The following is a 17,360-nucleotide window of genomic DNA, read 5'->3' as shown; positions in this document are numbered from 1 at the left end:
AAATCACCAAGTCTGAAGATACGTTTGCAATCCCAGTTTGTGCCAGGCAAGGACAATGTTCTGGCAGACAAGCTGAGCAGGAATTTCTTGGATCCACACGAATGGATGCTGCATCCTCACATTTTCTCACAAATAACAAGGACATGGGGAAGACCGGACATAGATCTCTTTGCTTCTCACATGAATCATCACCTGGAAAAGTTCTGTACAAGGACCCACCATCCTCTAGCCTGGAAAACGGATGCTCTCTCCTTCAGCTGGAATTCCCTAACAGTTTATGCATTCCCTCCTCTACCACTGCTGACCAAGGTGATACTGAAGATCAAAGCAGAACAACCAACAGGCATTTTGATAGCTCCAGACTGGCCAAGGCAGCACTGGTGCCCATTGCTGTTGAGCATAACTCGGACCAAGCCGTGGCCTCTGCCCCTATGGCCTCTGCTTCTAACACAGCACAATTACAGGACTGTTCATCAAAACCTGAAAACATTGCATCTGACAGCCTGGAGGTTACCATAACTCCTTCCGATATCTCTTTCCAAAAAAGTTCAAGAGATCTTACTGGAAGCACGCAGACCTTCCACCAGAAAAACCTATTCAGCCAAGTGGAAGAGATTCATCATCTGGAATGCTAACAGGGGTCAGGATTCAACAGTCTTGAGTATACCTCAGATATTGGAATACTTGGCAGAAATGTTTCATACTGGTCTCTCATATTCTTCCATAAAGATTCATGCCTCAGCAATCTCAGCAAAATACAATTGTGATCCACCTGTGTTTTCACATCTTTTGCTAAGACCGTTCCTGAGAGGGATAAAGAATATCAAACCCCCCAGGAAACCGCCAGTACCTGTATGGGACCTCAATTTCATCTTGGAAAAATTAACTCTTCCTCCCTTTGAACCAGCAGCAACTTCAGAAATGCAATTTCTCTCATGGAAAACGGTTTTCCTATTGGCTATCACATCAGCAAGAAGAGTCTCGGAGATACAGGCACTCATGGCAGTACTGCCTTTTCTCATTTTTCATCAGGACAGAGTCTCTCTAAGAACCAATCCTTCTTTCATGCCAAAAGTAATTTCCAGGGTGTCTCTAAATCAAGCCATTCACCTGCCTACTTTCTTCCCCAATCCTCAAAACGGGGGGGAAGCACTGCTGCATACTTTGGACATACACAGACAACTACGCTACTACTTGGACAGAACTAAGGCCACCAGAAAGTCTGACCAACTGTTTGTAGCCTATGCTGCTGGAGTACAAGGAAAAGCAATCTCCAAACAAACAATTTCCAAATGGATTGGACACTGCATCAGATTCTGCTATTCTTTTCATGGAAAAGGTGTGCCAGCCAATATTAGGCCACACTCCACCAGAGCTATAGCCACATCCACAGCTTTCCTAAGAGGAGTGGCTACAAAGGACATTCTAGAGGCTGCTACATGGAGCTCCGTGCATACATTTACCAAGCACTACAACCTGCCTTTATACTCCAGATCCCGAGCAGGCTTTGCTTCGGCAGTCCTGCAGGGCATTTTAGCTACACCATCACTTACTTAGTTCCAACCACCCTCAGATTGGCTATGGTATTCAACCCATATGTTATGACTGCAGTTGCATTCTTGAAGGACATAGTACAGTTTTGTACCTACCATAAATGTAGATGTCCGATAGATATGCAACTGCAGTCAGATTTTCCCACCCTCCTACCCCTCTGCAACCTTCTTTATGGGTCCTCTACCCCTACTCCTATTAGCTGGGGGGACCTCCTATGGTGTATCTGTTTATTACTGTTGTGCATGTCTGGAATTGTTTATCCATTCACCAAATTTAGCCTTCCTAGGAGGGCACCTGGCATCTGGGGCAAGAAACACTGAAGAAGATGGCGTCGGCCGATGCCTTTATACTCCAGCCGTTCTGACGTCGGAGAGGAGGCGACAAATTCGGCCGACCGAGGGCTGCCTGAGGCAGGACAACCCCATATGTTATGACTGCAGTTGCATATCTATAGGACATCTACATTTATGGTAGGTACAAAACTGTGCTTTCTGCAGGGCCTAATAGCCTCTTCTAATCCTATTTAGCTCAGCCACCCATCCTTAGCTTTGGGATTCAACCCAAGAGTAATGACTGCAACAGTGAAACACGATGAACATAGTACAGTTGTGTACCTACCATAAATGTAGATGTCCGTGTATTCACTGTTGCTGTCCAGGTTACCCTCCCACCATCCCCCTCTCATTTGCTGCGGTTTATCTGTACTTCTGTATTCTATACAACCTATGTGGTGTATTTGCTTGTAGATGAAGAAAATGTTTCTTTACTGCATGTATGTTTATTGGCATAATATATTTAGCCTACCCTTTTGGGGGCACCTGACATCTGGGGCAAGAAAAACTGAAGAAAATGGCGTCGGCTGCATCTTTTATACCCCTGGCACACTGACGTCAGGGAAGAGGCTACAGAAACTGACGCCGGACCAGGACTTTGGAATTCAGGCCGACTGCGGGTAACCTGCCAGCAAGATAACCCAAGAGTAATGACTGCAACAGTGAATACACTCTAACATCTACATTTATGGAAGGTACACAACTGTACTTTTCGGTACTGTGTTCTTTCGGACCTTAAGCCTAGGGATTACGTGCGTCGGACTTTAAGCCTCGGGATTACGTGTGTTGGTATGTCAAGCAAGTCGGTATGTGGTAGGTATCCCATTTATATGTACCTCCATGGTTATGTAGATGTTGTTAACCTATCTGTATATCTACATATATATGTATATCCCCATATATCGACATACCTCTTTTTCTCTTTCTCTCTCTCTCTCTCTCTCTCTCTCTCTCTCTCTCTCTCTCTCTCTCTCTGTATATAAACACACACACACACACACACACACCCTACATACATACATGTGTGTGTGTGTGTGTGTGTGTGTGTGTGTGTGTGTGTGTGTGTGTGTATGTATATATACCTTTCCTTGGGTACATGCCAGTTTGTCTTATTTCCACACATTCCTACCTTTTGTGTTTTTTATCCTGTCAGTATACACAACTGCCATTGGTACATCTCGGGTAGCTTAGTGATATGTTATTGTGAAGATTGTGTACATGGTTGCGTGTTCTAATCCTGGCAGTGGTATCTTACCTCTCAGAGCAGGCACTGGTAGTGCAAGGGTGATTAACGCACATTTCAGCGGTTGTGTGTTCCACATGTTTATTATTCTGTGGAATACTACCTATATATGCAAGCTGTGTTTAAGGTATACTATATAACATGTAAACATCTGAGAAGATTCCTGTTAGGGATACTCCCATTATTTGGAACAACATCCCTGATTACATTATACAAAACCCCTCACTAACACTCCAGGGAATCCTTGCAGAGTGGGTGGGGAACAGTCGATACAACCCAGGGATCCCACAATTGGCTCTGCTCCACAGAGGGACAGTTAGTTAATCGATGTGGTAGCGATAGCAGACACTTTTTGCCTATGCTTATGAGTGGCCTCGGGCAGTTAGGCCTGTACCTACCCATGTATCTATGAACCTCTACATACAGTATGGACATATGCTGATAGCTTAATTTACTGTTCAGGTATTGACTTACCTTGTGCCAATAGCAGTTGTGTGTACAATAGTTGAGGGCTACCTATGTAGGATGCACACAGTAGACCACCTATACATTACAATTTTACAGGTGGTCGTGTGTGTGTGCCATCCAAGTTTGCTGTGTGTGCAGGAGGAGAAGGGTGTCAGTCCATGAGTGCCTACACTGTCAGTATGTGTGCTATACGTTCCCTATTTGCCAAGGCATGGGCATACTGGGCACGCCTCCATTTGCCTACTGGGGCTAGCACAGGGTGTTCGTGGTCTGAGTCCCTCTGTGCCTGTGGGTCCCTTGGCAATGGTGGTGGGCTGTGAGGGCTTTCACCATTCTGTCCCTGCTGCAGCTGTTTCTGCAGGATCATATTGTGTAGCATGGCACATACCATGAAGATGTGGGCACACATGCCTGGAGAGTACTGCAAGGCTCCACCAGATATGTCCAAGCAACTGAACCGTGATTTCAGCATCCCAAGCATGCACTCTATGATGATTCTGGTTTCTGCGTGTGCCTCATTATGGCGTTCTTGCGTGGCTGTGTGTGCATTTCTGATGGGACCCATCATCCATGGTTCCAGTGTATAGCCAGCATCCCCCACCAGGTGGCCATATGGGATGGCCCCCCTGGCAGATACCTGATACAGCTGTGAGGCATGCCAGATGTGGTAGTCGTGATAGCTTCCAGGGCTGCCAGCACACACATTCATGATAATGTCCTGGGCATTGCACACTACCTGGCAGTTGATGGAGGGGTATCCCTTGCGGTTTATGTAACGCCTACCCTGCTCAGCGGGTGGGGACTTGATGCGTATGTGCGTGCAGTCTATTGCACCCAGTACCTCCGGGTAGTCTGCAACACGGTGGAAGAGACTCGTATTACTGGTCAACTCCTGCATTTCGGGAAAGTATATGTGCTCATTGACATGGCATCCAGGAACTGGTGGAGTACCCTGAATGCTGATGCCTGTGAGATCCCCATAATATCCCCAGTTGGCCTTTGGAAGGTACCTGTGGTTAGTATTCTCAAGCTTACACATATCTTCGTGTCCATTGGGATGGGTTCCCCTCTGTTACCTCTGGCTCTAAGGTGTGGCCGGCACAGCTCAACAAGTTGCTGTATGATGTCCCTGCCCACCCTGTAACGCTCTATCTCCAGATCATGTAGCCCCTGGTAGATTATCCTGGGTCTGAGCACTCTTCTCCTCCGGTGCCTGAGATGGTTGTCAGCATCATCATCCTCCACACCACCGTCAGTCTCCAACACATGCTGGTGAGTCAAAGCTATGGCGGCCCCTAACATGTACCTATTAAAAGTTTCCCATCTGTATACACCAATGGTGCAGAGTGTCTGGGAATATACAAGTGTGTGTGTGTGTGTGTGTGTGTGTGTGTGTGTGTGTGTGTGTGTGTGTGTGGGGGGGGGGGGGTGCTTTCATACCTTATACTATTGTGCAATGAATGATGGTGTAATTGGGTGTGTTTGTGCAATTCCAGCTGCGGGGTATCTTAATTATTGGTTTTACAGCAGGTACTGCTATTGTGGGGGCTTTGGTGTTGACTTAGGCTTGGCTGCCATGATTCATCTGTTGCCCTTTACTTCACTTTTCAACCCCATTCCCCTCCCATTGTCAGGCATGCATCCAGCTGCCGGCCTTCTTGTTTTGTACTTTCACAATGTGTTATGTAGCTGATCTACTGCAAGTTTGCTTTGTTCTGCTGTGACAGTTCTCTCTTCTTTGCTGTACGGCACCTCCCCTTTCCTGTTCTGCAGGTAGCTGCTAGCAGCCTTGTTGGCTGTTGTCACTGGCCCACTGTGAGTTCCTAGGTGTTAATTACTCATTTGTACTCCCAATTAGCATGCTGCAGCATTTCCTTATTGTCTTCCCATATCCTTCCTGTTTCAGCTGTGGTGCATGCCACGCACAGCCGTTTACCGGGTTTCGAGCGCGTTTTCATCAACGTTCACATGCACTTTCGGTTACCTTCTATGCTCTTAGCTAAGCAAAGCTAAGGCTACTTCCACACCCCTATCCTGCGGCTTTGCTTAGCAACAGGCAACCTGGATTAGCAATGATCCAGTGGGCTTACAGCTACGGTGGCGCACCCCTCTCTTGATGTCATGTTTACCTCCAAGCCACTCCTTGGTGTTGTACCGCTACACCATGTGGTACATCCTTATGCCGGCGGGGCATTTGCAATTCAGTATTACTTGACCCATTTGCATGGCATTGACTACTAATTCCTAGTTGCTGCGTAAAGCACTGTCACAGATCCTTAGTAACCCTTGTGCCATTGTTGTGGTGTAGCATGCATGCCATTGACTATTACGGGGAATTCATGAATTGCGTTACATTGCAGTTTTATGACATCTAAATATATTTTCCTTCTGATCCCGTTTGCGCACAGATGCACTGCGGTTTTATTTGCGTTAGTGTGGCCATGACATTAAATGTTATTGTTTTATGTGTTGGTGCATTTTTTTTATGCCATTGGCTATATATTTAGCCATTGGCATATATTAACATTGTAATACGCAAGTTTGGTCCGCTTTCATAGCACCAATTTTATGTTTGAAAAAATGTAAACCATTTTTTTGATTTACATTTCTTCATGCATACACCTATATGTACATATATATATATATATACATATGCCTGCACCACTTCTTGAATCGCTATATACCTTCATTTGCATGCTACACTGCTGTACATGGGGTAATTGGCATACATGCGCTACTCCGGAGCGTGGTGCAAGCTTCATGAATCCCAGGGAATGCATTGGCACAATGGTTTTAGTTTTCTCAGTAAATTTTTATTTTATTTATTTATTTATTTATTTTTAAGGAGGATAAAATGGCTGTTCATCTGTAGTTTCATTAGCTCAGAAGAGTTTGCATGTATTCTGTAAATATAAATGCTGTGTAAAGATTTCATAGTTTTGGGAGACTGGATTCTTGGTTGGGTCACTTTGTAAATGGCATCAGCTGCAAGGGGTTTTGATGAGAAAGTTGTCGTGTTGTTTTTTTTTTTTTTGTTTGTGCATTTTCTTGAGTCTTTGCTGCTATTAATAGACAAAGCGAGAGATCAGAGTCAAGGTGTTGGTGGTGGTTGTGCTTTCTAACTTGATGTGTAGCTGAAGATGTTTTAGTGGGATTGTGACCGATTGGGTTTGGAGGTTAGAGAATATCAGTCCTTGATGATATGTAATATTTATTGTATTCACAAGTAATATTTGCTGAATCGTTTGTAAGAAGACAAGTTTGAGATTTTTTCCCCTTCATGTTAGGACTTGATAGCTGACCAGAAGATTTTTGGAAAGCTGTGTTGTAGACAAGACTTCCAAAAAAAAATTTGCTTTGTTCTGATGTTGGCAATATTAGTTGAGGGTCTGTAGTGTTTTTCATGGTTTGTTAGTTTTTTCCAGGCTTATTCTGTGCTGTACCTACATTCTGATGCTAACCAAGCAAACCTACTCTTTTTGTGTGTATTTGGGGGTGGGGGGTCTGCAAAGTAGGATATTAAGGACAACTTCATTTAAACTAAGGGACATTATCATCTAACTGTAAAAGTCGTGCATTTCTCAGTTACCGTGGGTAAGAATAGTGCCAGAATGACTTATTTCTGTTTACAAGCTTTTTTGTAGTCCTGCTCATTTTTCATTATAGCTCCAAATTGCATAAAGTGAGGTCGTCCTTGCTGAAATCGGACACTATCCCTATAACAATTACCTTATTTCAGTCAGAATTAAGAATCCAAGTACACTTCTTCCTCTGTGACTTTGTTTGTTTTTGTGTGGGTTGGGTTATACAGAAATGTGTTAAATATGTGACAGATCATCTAATCAGTCTGTTTAGTTTGCTTAAATAGAGTAGATGAGGGCTGCCATTCCTGCATTGAAGTGTGGTCACTGGAGAGATTGAGACTAGGTGGCAGTTCTTTGCTTTGTGATTTTAGCCAGGTCTCAAAATTACAGGAATGCATTTGGAGTACATTTTGTTTAGTTGTGTAGATGTATAAGCGTGTTACAGTTACTAAGAATTTGCACTTCTGTTGACACCATAAGCATTATTCCAGAATGGACTGTTTGGGTCATGCAGGGTAGTGTTGTTGATTGGATGTGTACCTCTAGCATTGGTATATATTTATGTAGTTGTCTGTCTTGGTAATTCTGTGCAAACCTTTCAGCAAAATCGAGTAATGGTATACTGTTCTAGTTCTACAAACCGTAGCACTGGGAAGAGGTCTGTAGAGTGAGTGCCCATTAACTGGGTCCTTTGCTGGGAACAGGACTATAAAACGGCTGCCTGACATGCAGTCCTGTATTGTTAATCTCTGGCATTGTCTCCATTCTTAGACCTGTTAATATCCACACAGCCCACTTGAAGAAAGCCATTTTACTTGATGATGTTTTACCATAGATTTTGTGATTTCCTCCAAGGTCAGCACCATTGTTTTTCCTTTTCCGGTGTATTGCATTCCTTTTTGTAAGCTTACTTTTTACCTTCCCCTCTCCCACTTTGGCACCTGGGTGTCCTTGTCTTTCACATCTGAACTGTTTAGGTATAGTTGCACCCACCAGTGGTAAAACTGATCAGAAAGCATTTATAAATGTACACAGCCAAACTTGGTATTGGCTTTTCCCTCGTTCCTGTTGTCTCCTTTGAAGTCTTTTGGGTGTGAGACAGAAGATGTTGCTGCAGATTTCTTATAGCTGTATGAAGTTTGAGGGGCTCACTTTTTAGCAGTGACTATCACCTGAGGTTTATATTTATAATCCCAGGCTGCCCTAGGTAGTGGCATTGGTTCCTGTACCTAACAAAGGAACTGTGATTTATGTTTTGTGATATTCTGGACCATTCCAGAATAGTAGTATCCTAATTCGCTTTTAGAATGTCTAAACTGGACCATGTATGAACAGTGACCTCGCTGGATTACAAGGTGTAGCTTTTTGTGATAGCAGTGGCATTTTTAGTGTGTTGGACACAGTGTAGTTGCACAACACTAGCATACATTCTTAAACATCAAAGCTAATGACCTATATTAAGGCCTTAAAATACTGCACTGTAAATACCTCCTCCATGAAAGCCCCCCTGTCCATAAAAACACTTAAAGTTGCAACAACTAGAATGATATGTCATTCATTCATTCTGCACTTCATGGACAAGTAAAACCCTTATTTTGGTACAATATATGTGCTTTTAATGCAAAAGGGAAGGCAGGGTATAATAGTCCTCCCATTATATTAGAATGGAGGACTGTGTTTGCTTATGTCATTACCTGACCCAGTCATATTGCCATATTGCTTAGGCTGCATCATTAAAAACTTTTTTGAGTCTTGCTGTCCCTTCTTTATGAACTGCTGATGAAATCAGTGAGAGTTGCACACGTACTATGAGGCATGAAAAATCAAGTGGATGTATAAAACGGCCTAGTCTAAAAAGTCATTAAAAGCAAATATTAGTATTCTTTTTCAGTGGCCCTAGTTTTCTGGAACTTTGCAATCTATATCCATCTTTTGTACTAGAATTAAGCAGTACCTTTGCATGGAAGATCTTTTCAGCAAGGTAATTGACTTAAGTTTCTGCAGTGTCTACGATTCATATTCTCACCTTTAGCAAAATTGATGGTTAATTTATGGACTATGGACTAAAGCTTCTCTGTTTTGATTGGTGGCATGTGCCGTCCCCCAGAAAATTCAAGTAGTTTAATGGTGGTGACACTACTTCAATAGTGGTGCACTTTTTGATGTCTGTTTCATTGTACTGTGGTGTGCTTCATGTACATTTACGTAACTAGTGCCTTCATAAGTTTATGGTAACAGTTGTGGCTCTGCAGGTCTGTGTTCCACATTAGCATGTTAAGTTACTGATTGGGTGGAGTCTTCCATAGGTGTAACTTGTTAAAACCAGAGTACTGTAAACCCTTTGAGCCATACCTGTGTTGCTGTATTGTAAAATGTTTTGTCAGGATATATAGACAGTCATCTGATGAAATATATTTGACGACTGTGCTAGTTAGAATGAAAGCAGCTGAAGTAGTTTACATGCAATTTTAAACTGTAGTATCACCATTTTCAAGTAGGTAAGAAATGGAAGCCGTAGATTTCACTTACCTTTTATTAATCCAAGTGTTAAATGCATTAAATATCCATCTGTAATGCATGTCTCATTTTGTCACACTCCAAGATCTTAACTTTTTGTTTTGAGTAGTTTGAATGCTGGGTCTGAAAGCTGTAGTATATACTGCATGACTCTGATGGAAAAGAGATGAAGCCTTCATTTTTTTTTTTTATTGTGCTGCCTTGCAGAAGTCAGTCCTGAGCTTAGAATATTCACTATTTGCAAGTGCTTGCTTCCTTTGACTTGGCCCCAGTGAGTAGTTAGTTTTTGTATAGCATGTATTTAAAAAAAATGTCTTAATTTTCTTTTTCGTTTATTTTAGATTTATCAGCAAGGGTTGATGCTGTGAAGGAAGAAAACCTGAAGCTTAAGTCAGAAAACCAGGTCCTTGGACAGTACATAGAAAATCTCATGTCTGCTTCTAGTGTGTTCCAGACAACTGACACAAAAAGCAAACGAAAGTAAAGGGGGCTCTCTCAATTTTCTTCATCTCCATCAGTTTGATTTTTATTTTCCATAAGTGGCCTCTTGCTCAGAATTTTACTGCCACATTGTTGTGGTTTGGAATGTTCACGTGAAGGTGGAGAATGAAATCAGTCTGTAGATTTTTACATATGTACAACTGTAGCAACAACACTAATATTGCACTGTTCTAATTTATATGTAACACAGCTTGTCAAGCTGAGTTTATTACGTCTGAACAATTGGTCAGCATGGTTGTAACACAAGTGCATATTTCTCCATACCTTATTTTTTATTGATTTCCATGGGCATGATTTGTAAGTAACTGTAAAAATGTGCTCTATATGGAATTCTGGTTTTGTTGTTTACAAGCTAGTTTTAAGGGCAAAAGTATTAAAGTGTAGGTACTTTTACGTATTCAGCCACTGCTCAATAATTTTAAAAAGTAAATGCAATAGTTTAGTTGAAAGCATCTCCCATTAAGAATAATCCTTTGTAATGCATGGTCTTGGCTGCATACTTGGCTTGGCAAACCAATATTTTGATGTAGATGGCCTTTGTTTTCCATTGCATGTCCATGCAACTTGTAACATGGTATATCCAAGTTTTGTCAGGCTAAAAGAGCTGGAATGTGTAGTAGAAGTACAGTGTAGTTCATACTTATTTGTAGAACTGCTGCGTACTGCAAATGCATTTTACTTACTGGCCAGGAGACTTTCTAAATCTTGAAGTGCTGTGGAAACATTTATGTCCACAAACCAAAATGGCAACTGCATTTTTCATTGGGTTCCCTACCAGTAGTTGAGTTTCAGGCAAATGAGGTTGCAACTCCTCAGTCTCTCTTGGTGGGTTTGCAACTCAGAGCCATTGCTAGTACTGTTTCTATTGCAACACTGGTAGAGATTTACTTTTTTTCTTTTCTGTGTTTGAGATCCATGGGTTTAATGTATGTAAGTAAGGTGGAGCATAGTAGGGGGGGAGGGTAAAGCAGGACTTGCCCTTTGCAAAACAAATTAGCTTTTATGTTCATAGGGACTAAGCTACAGCTGGCTGTGTTCATTCATTTGTAGCTTCATCTGGATGTTCCTGAACGACTGACTGTGATAGTGGAACAGAAAAGTGTATGCTGTAGACCACCTGTTTAAGAAAGACATGTCTGAACGTAGTCTACCTACCCCTGGAGATGCACATTTTGGATTAATGAGCAATATTCAGTGGTTCCACTATAGGATCTAAACCTTCTGGTGTGACCCTTTCACCATCGGGAGTGCGCAGACTGCATTACCCACTAATCTTGAAAAGCAGGAATAGGCATTTAAGGGACTAAGCAGTGTGACCTTTATATTTTCTGACCACTTATTGTGGAGAATATTTTTGATAATGTCACTGCTATGTTTGCTTATTTTATGTTTAAAGACCTTCCTGCCATGTATACTGTTAAATTGTACAGGTTGATGAGTATGGTTTTTTTTTTTTTTTGTTCGTATAACATTTCATGTGTATAAGCTGCACATCTCTGAAACTTGTTACACTGTTCTGCATATTTTTGTACTGCCTGCATGAATCGGTGAGACATTAATTGGCTTAAGTTGTTCAGACTGCGTATTAATGATCTGAGCAGTGGTGCAAGATATTCTCTCTCATGAAATTCCTGGATGAGGTAGTTAAGCGACTCCTCTATCCCTTCTGTTGTGTGTTCACTCATTAGTCTGTGTGTTTCATCAGACCCGAGTACACTGTTTGTAAAAAAAATCCTTGCTGTAGATAAGTCAGCTGTGCACTGCAAATTATGAACCTAGATAAAATACTGTATGCAAGTTATGATGGCATAATTGAACTTCACTCCAGACTGCAAGTTTTAAAGAGGATTATTGCTTGGTCATATAAATATCCAGACTAGAAGTAATGCTTGATCAAATAAACTACCACAGATCCTTGCATACAGTTCTTGGTTCTGGATTTTTTGATGTATGTTCTCAGTTTCAGTTTGGAACAAAATGAATTGTATCTAGTAATTTCCCCACTTTTTTAATGAATTCTGTTCTGGCTATAGCTGGGATCATAGTTCTAGAAAGGCTTTCTTCATCTACCATGACTCAGCAGTGCTTCTGTCCATCACACAACTTGATTTATCATTGCTGTTGCATCATATAATGCACATGGTGCTGAATTGGCTATGTCTCATCCTACCTTATCTTATTTGAAGCCTTTTCTTTCACCCAAGCATCTACTGTTTCATCATTGCTTAGCACAGGTTTACAGATAATAAGAGATCCTGTGGACAGAGGAACCGCTGAAACCGGAATATATTAAAATAAAATAAAAATAAATGATTGTTAAAATAAGACTACTTGGGATTTATTTGCTCCAGTGGTGCTGGTAATTAGAAAAATGAAGTCTCTGTCATACAACTGATAAAACTGAGCTTTAAGTGAACAAGCAAGCTCTATTCCCATTTATGTCCACGTAGCAGTAAGCAAGCTCTATTCCCATTTATGTCCACGTAACAGTAAGTTTGCTTTGCTTTGGACCAAACATCCAGTATTGCAGCTGCAACAGAATTAAAGTCATTGTTAAACAGGTAAACCCACTGGACACAAGTTTTCTTTAAGGGGCAGCACTGTGGTATGATCTGATTAAGTGGATTGTCAGTTGCATAGTATGCAGATGGGGACTGAAAAAGTAGAACACCAGACTAAAAGATGAAGCTTGTTAATAATGGTTAGCCTTAATCTGTTCACTAAACTATGTTTGGGCATTACACCTAAAATGTGTTTTATTTATAGCAGGGTCAATGTATCCCTTTGACCACAGGACTCTAAAGCAGTTTTCTTTTGGGGTGGAGGCCAGTCATTCAGCTTTTATGGTTATGATGGTGTTAAGCACCGATTTAGGAGGGATGCCTGAAGTAACCTTCTGTTCCATTGCCATTTTATTAGATGCTGCATTGGATCATGGTATATGACTAAAAAACAAAAAATATTGCTCCAGCCAAAGGACTTCCAATGAACTATCAACACCCCAAAACGGAATATCAAGTCTTTATTTGACCACTTTTTTTTTGGCTGGTGCAGGGTTCCCCATTAGATGAACAAATGCTTAAAATGTCGAGTACGACATGCTCGAAAGGAGTTTCGAATATAGTTGGCCAGCCGTCGGGAAGCCAACAGCTGATGTCACCGTTCACCTTGTCTAGCCGTTCTTACAGTCCTCCACTGTGGTGCAGTCTCGTTCACCCTCTGTAATGTTATGACAGTCCTCCACTGTGGTGCGATCTTGGAGTTGGTATATTTAAAAAGGGGGGTTGTGGAAGGCAAAGCCCCACACTTTATTTTGTTGTTTGATTTTTTTTTTTTTTTGTTGGGGGGGGGGGGTTAATGGTCTACAGTACATTTTAGCCATCAGCCGTTTGCTTCCTGATGGCTGGCCAACTATAACTTTTTGAAACTCTATGTTTCGACTTTGTGGGGTTTCGCTTAGATGAACTTTCATTTAAAAGCTGTCGAGCCTGTCTTATTTGACATTTTAAGCGTTCGTTCATCTAATATAGACTCTGGAGCGATTCTTTCTTGTTATTTTTAGTGGTGTATTTTGGTATCGCTGCACATTTAGTTATCATGGTATGTGACCTGGAAGCCTTGCTTGAAAAGTACAGTGAAGTAATGCATTTGAGCCACACTATTTGTAGGTAGCATAACATCCTTGTTGTATAGGTAGCTACTTGGTGTCTAAGCAGCATGTCAGCCGAGCATATTTATGGTGTCTCTGTTGCTTTATTATCTTTAGTACATTTTCAGTTATGTATAGACATCCATTACAGTACTGCAGTAAATAAAGTTAGCATTTTAATTGCTGTCTTTTCATTGAGGTGCTCAGTAACAGTGTGTCATATTTATAATTCTTTTATGTATTATTTTAACTTTGAGCTTTTGTTTAATAAAATAATTTTTTAGGAGTGTTTTCTTTCTTTCAGTACTGTGCTTTTTTTCTTGTACATGATGTTCACTAAGCAAGACTCCTAAAGTGAAATTGTGGGGCAGATTAGAATTCCTCTTTGAGGTTCACTTGACTTGATTGCAGCAGCAGGTCTGTTCTTCTTTCCTCAATGATGAACAGTAGTTCTTTTTTTTTTTTTTTTTTTTTTTTTTTTTCTTGGATGGGTAGATGCAGTAAAGTGCTGTACCTGCTGGACATGTAGCCCTAACTGAGGGATGTAGCACTGCATAAAAAGGAAGGGCTGAGATTGTGACTCTAGGATGAAATGGGAAATTTCAAGTTTGATTTAGCATTTTTTAAGTGTTAAATATATAATTAATGCTCTAATGGGATAAGTGATTTAAGCTGATTTCCACTAGTAATTAGAAACTGTTAATGTTGGTACTGTCTGTAGCATTAGTATTAGGATAAGTTAGGATAATGATACTATCACTCAGATCTTCTCAGCTTGCTGCAATTTGTCCGTCTCATTATCTGAGTGATGACAGCACAGAAGTTTTTTCAGTCTCGATACTGAATAATATCCTCATTAACACAAGTTAGTTGCTTAGCGTCGTAACCTGTCAACTGTATTTAATTGTATTTAACTTTACACCCACTTGCAAGGACTAAACTGTGGGTACCCAGGTAACTCTGCTTCTATTACACTTTAAAAAATTATGAAAAAAAAATCACTTTCTCACTAATTTTATTTACACCACATATGTATATGAAATAATGACTCCGAGGCGATCTCTGCTTAACATACAAGGCCATGTCAAACCCAGAGCTGTTGGACATGCTACACTTAAAGAAATCCCAAACCCTCGGAGCCACATGCTCCAGGGATCTAAACCTGGTCATCACAATAAACAAAACATGCTGGAGGGATGGGTTCTGACCCAGAGACTCCCCAGACTCTGGAATAGACAGCCCATACATGTCAAGCGGAGAACCTCTTTGGCCCTCTTCAAAAGGAACCTTGATGACTGGACGGGAGAAAGGAAATTCAGGGATCATGTCAGTTACCATGCTAGACAGGGGTCCAGGGAAGTAAATAGTGTGGGAATTGCCATGGAATTATTATGGCTAGGCTTGTATAGGCCCTAGGGCCGATACCCTAGTACCAACCTATAAATTAACCCAAAGCTTAAAAAATAAAGACTGTACCTAAAGCATATGTCCTGTTAATTATCATGTCTTTCTTACTTGTGATAAATCTGTCATTATTTTCTGTGAATATGTTGTGTAGCTGTAAAGTGTCATGTAAAATGATATTCTGAATTGTGAAAGTGTAATGAATGTGAGTTGATAACACCCAAGTTTTTGATGCATGCTGTACCATTAGAATTACCTCTGTCACTGCATAGATTTTTAGATTAGTGTATAAGCAATCAGACTTGCATCATTAGTAGTTTGTCTTGGTCTAAGTTCTTTAATGTTTCTGTTTTGTAATTTGTCCCATTTAATTTTTGCCTCCATTTAACTCATTAGCATCTCTGTGCTGTGGAATGTCATACCTCTAGGAGCCAAAACACACGCTTGTATTCCAGCATATTTTCTGAACAATGAAAGGTATGAAAATGTCTCAATCGACCGTGTTACCAGTAAAAAAGGCTAGATTCTGAAAGACTTGCTGTCAGTGTAAGTGACTTGACGTAAGCCTGCAACAGTTCAAAAAAAAAAAAAAAACTCATCTGTGTAAATGACTTACACTGAGTACAAGTCTTTCAGAATCAGGACAGGCTTGTATCAGAATACATCTTTTTTGGAATCTGTGTTAGTCTTTTCAGTGATAATGGTGCATTTACAGTATGTCCTTCAAGGATGCATCTGCAGTCATAACATATGGGTTGTCCTGCCTCAGGCAGCCCTTCGGTCGGCCGGATTCCAAAGTCTGGGTCTGGCCTCGGCTGATGTCGCACTTCACCCGACGTCATAGCTCCTGGGGTATAAAGGCATCAGCCGACGCCATTTTCCTCCGTCTTTCTTGCCGCGCGGTGCCCGAAACAGAAGCTGTTCGCAAGTGCCGGTCGGTCAGATCCAGAGATTTCAGCTACCGAAGACTTCTAAAAAAGCTAAGTACCCCGTTGGGGACTCTTTCTTGCCTCAGCCGATGTCAGACAAAGTAAATAATTGTTTAACTTGTGGAAAACAAATACCTCAAGGATTTCCACTCTTACTGCCTTCCTTGCTTAGGCCCAGACCACGACGTATCAGCTTGTTTAGCCTGTGCTTCCTTCAACCGACGGACACTTGGACGTCGGTCGGAGTTTGCTGAAGAGTTTTTTGGTCCCGCTTTTGCATATAAAATGCCGTCGGAGACTCCGACTACACTTTTAGCCAAAAAACGCAAGGAAAAGGACCGACACTCGCGGCCCGCGGTTTCGGCTGAAACCACCGTTAGGCCTACCGCGAGTGTCTCTGTTTCGGCTGAAACAGAGTCCTCGGTTCTTCCGAAAGCATGCCTCCGACAACCGAGGCCTCAGAGGCCCCGGCTGAGTCGGCTACTGAAATTCATACCGAAGAAGCAGGCACACAAGAATTGTCCAACACCATTCCGTTGGACATCTCTACTCCTACACGTGGGGCAGCTAGACCCCCTGCTTCTATGTCTATTAAGGCCTTCTCCAGGGCTAAAGCAGCTAAACTTCCCAAGGCTTTACCTACTAAAGCTCCCTCTCACAGACCTTCCTCTAGTTCTCAGATTCTCAGCCTTGCTGAGGACCTTATTTCTCTGATCAGGGGATCCCAACCTCACCCGGACAGGGCCTCACAACCCCCTCCTGAAAAAAGGCCTAGGACTGAACCCCCTGAACCTCTCTCCTCTGACTATTCCTCGGATGGATCAAATTTATCAGACCATCAGGAAGGACCATACTCACCTTATGAGGATTCGGATGCAGAAGACTCCATTCCTTCTGCCCCCCCCCCCCCAGAAGAATTTTCTTTTGGGGAAACTCTACACTCAATGAGGGAACACTTCCAATGGCAGGGTCAGGATTTTTCTGATTCTAGGAAAAGGCTAAGGACTTTCTTACACTTACCACAGCATAGGCCTTTAGCCATACCACCTGTACTATCAGTTGTTGATGATGCATACAATGATGCCAGTTCTGCCCCTGATTCTCTTCCCCCGGCCCCTGCCAAACCTGACAGATATTACAGGGTCCCGGATTCTCCCTTCCACTTGTATAAGGCCCATG

At 41.8% G+C, this 17,360-nt stretch overlaps 1 protein-coding gene across 3 annotated transcripts in view; it reads left to right on the top strand.

The window, feature by feature from the left end:
* SCOC (short coiled-coil protein) overlaps window positions 1–14,134 on the top strand; it is a 446,987-nt gene extending 432,853 nt beyond the window's left edge. For all 3 annotated transcript variants that reach the window (XM_044061625.1, XM_044061626.1, XM_044061627.1), the window contains exon 4: window positions 10,040–14,134. In XM_044061625.1, the coding sequence (XP_043917560.1) occupies window positions 10,040–10,182 (143 nt within the window). In that variant the 3' untranslated portion in view covers window positions 10,183–14,134. The remainder of the gene's footprint in view (window positions 1–10,039) is intronic.
* The last annotated feature ends 3,226 nt before the right edge of the window (window positions 14,135–17,360 follow it).

Source organism: Protopterus annectens, chromosome 2.part0 (assembly GCF_019279795.1).
Source record: "Protopterus annectens isolate FY-2018-M chromosome 2.part0, PAN1.0, whole genome shotgun sequence".
Taxonomy (NCBI): domain Eukaryota; kingdom Metazoa; phylum Chordata; order Ceratodontiformes; family Protopteridae; genus Protopterus; species Protopterus annectens.
Note: the sequence above shows the minus strand (reverse complement) of the source record. Positions and strands in the feature narration are given on the sequence as shown.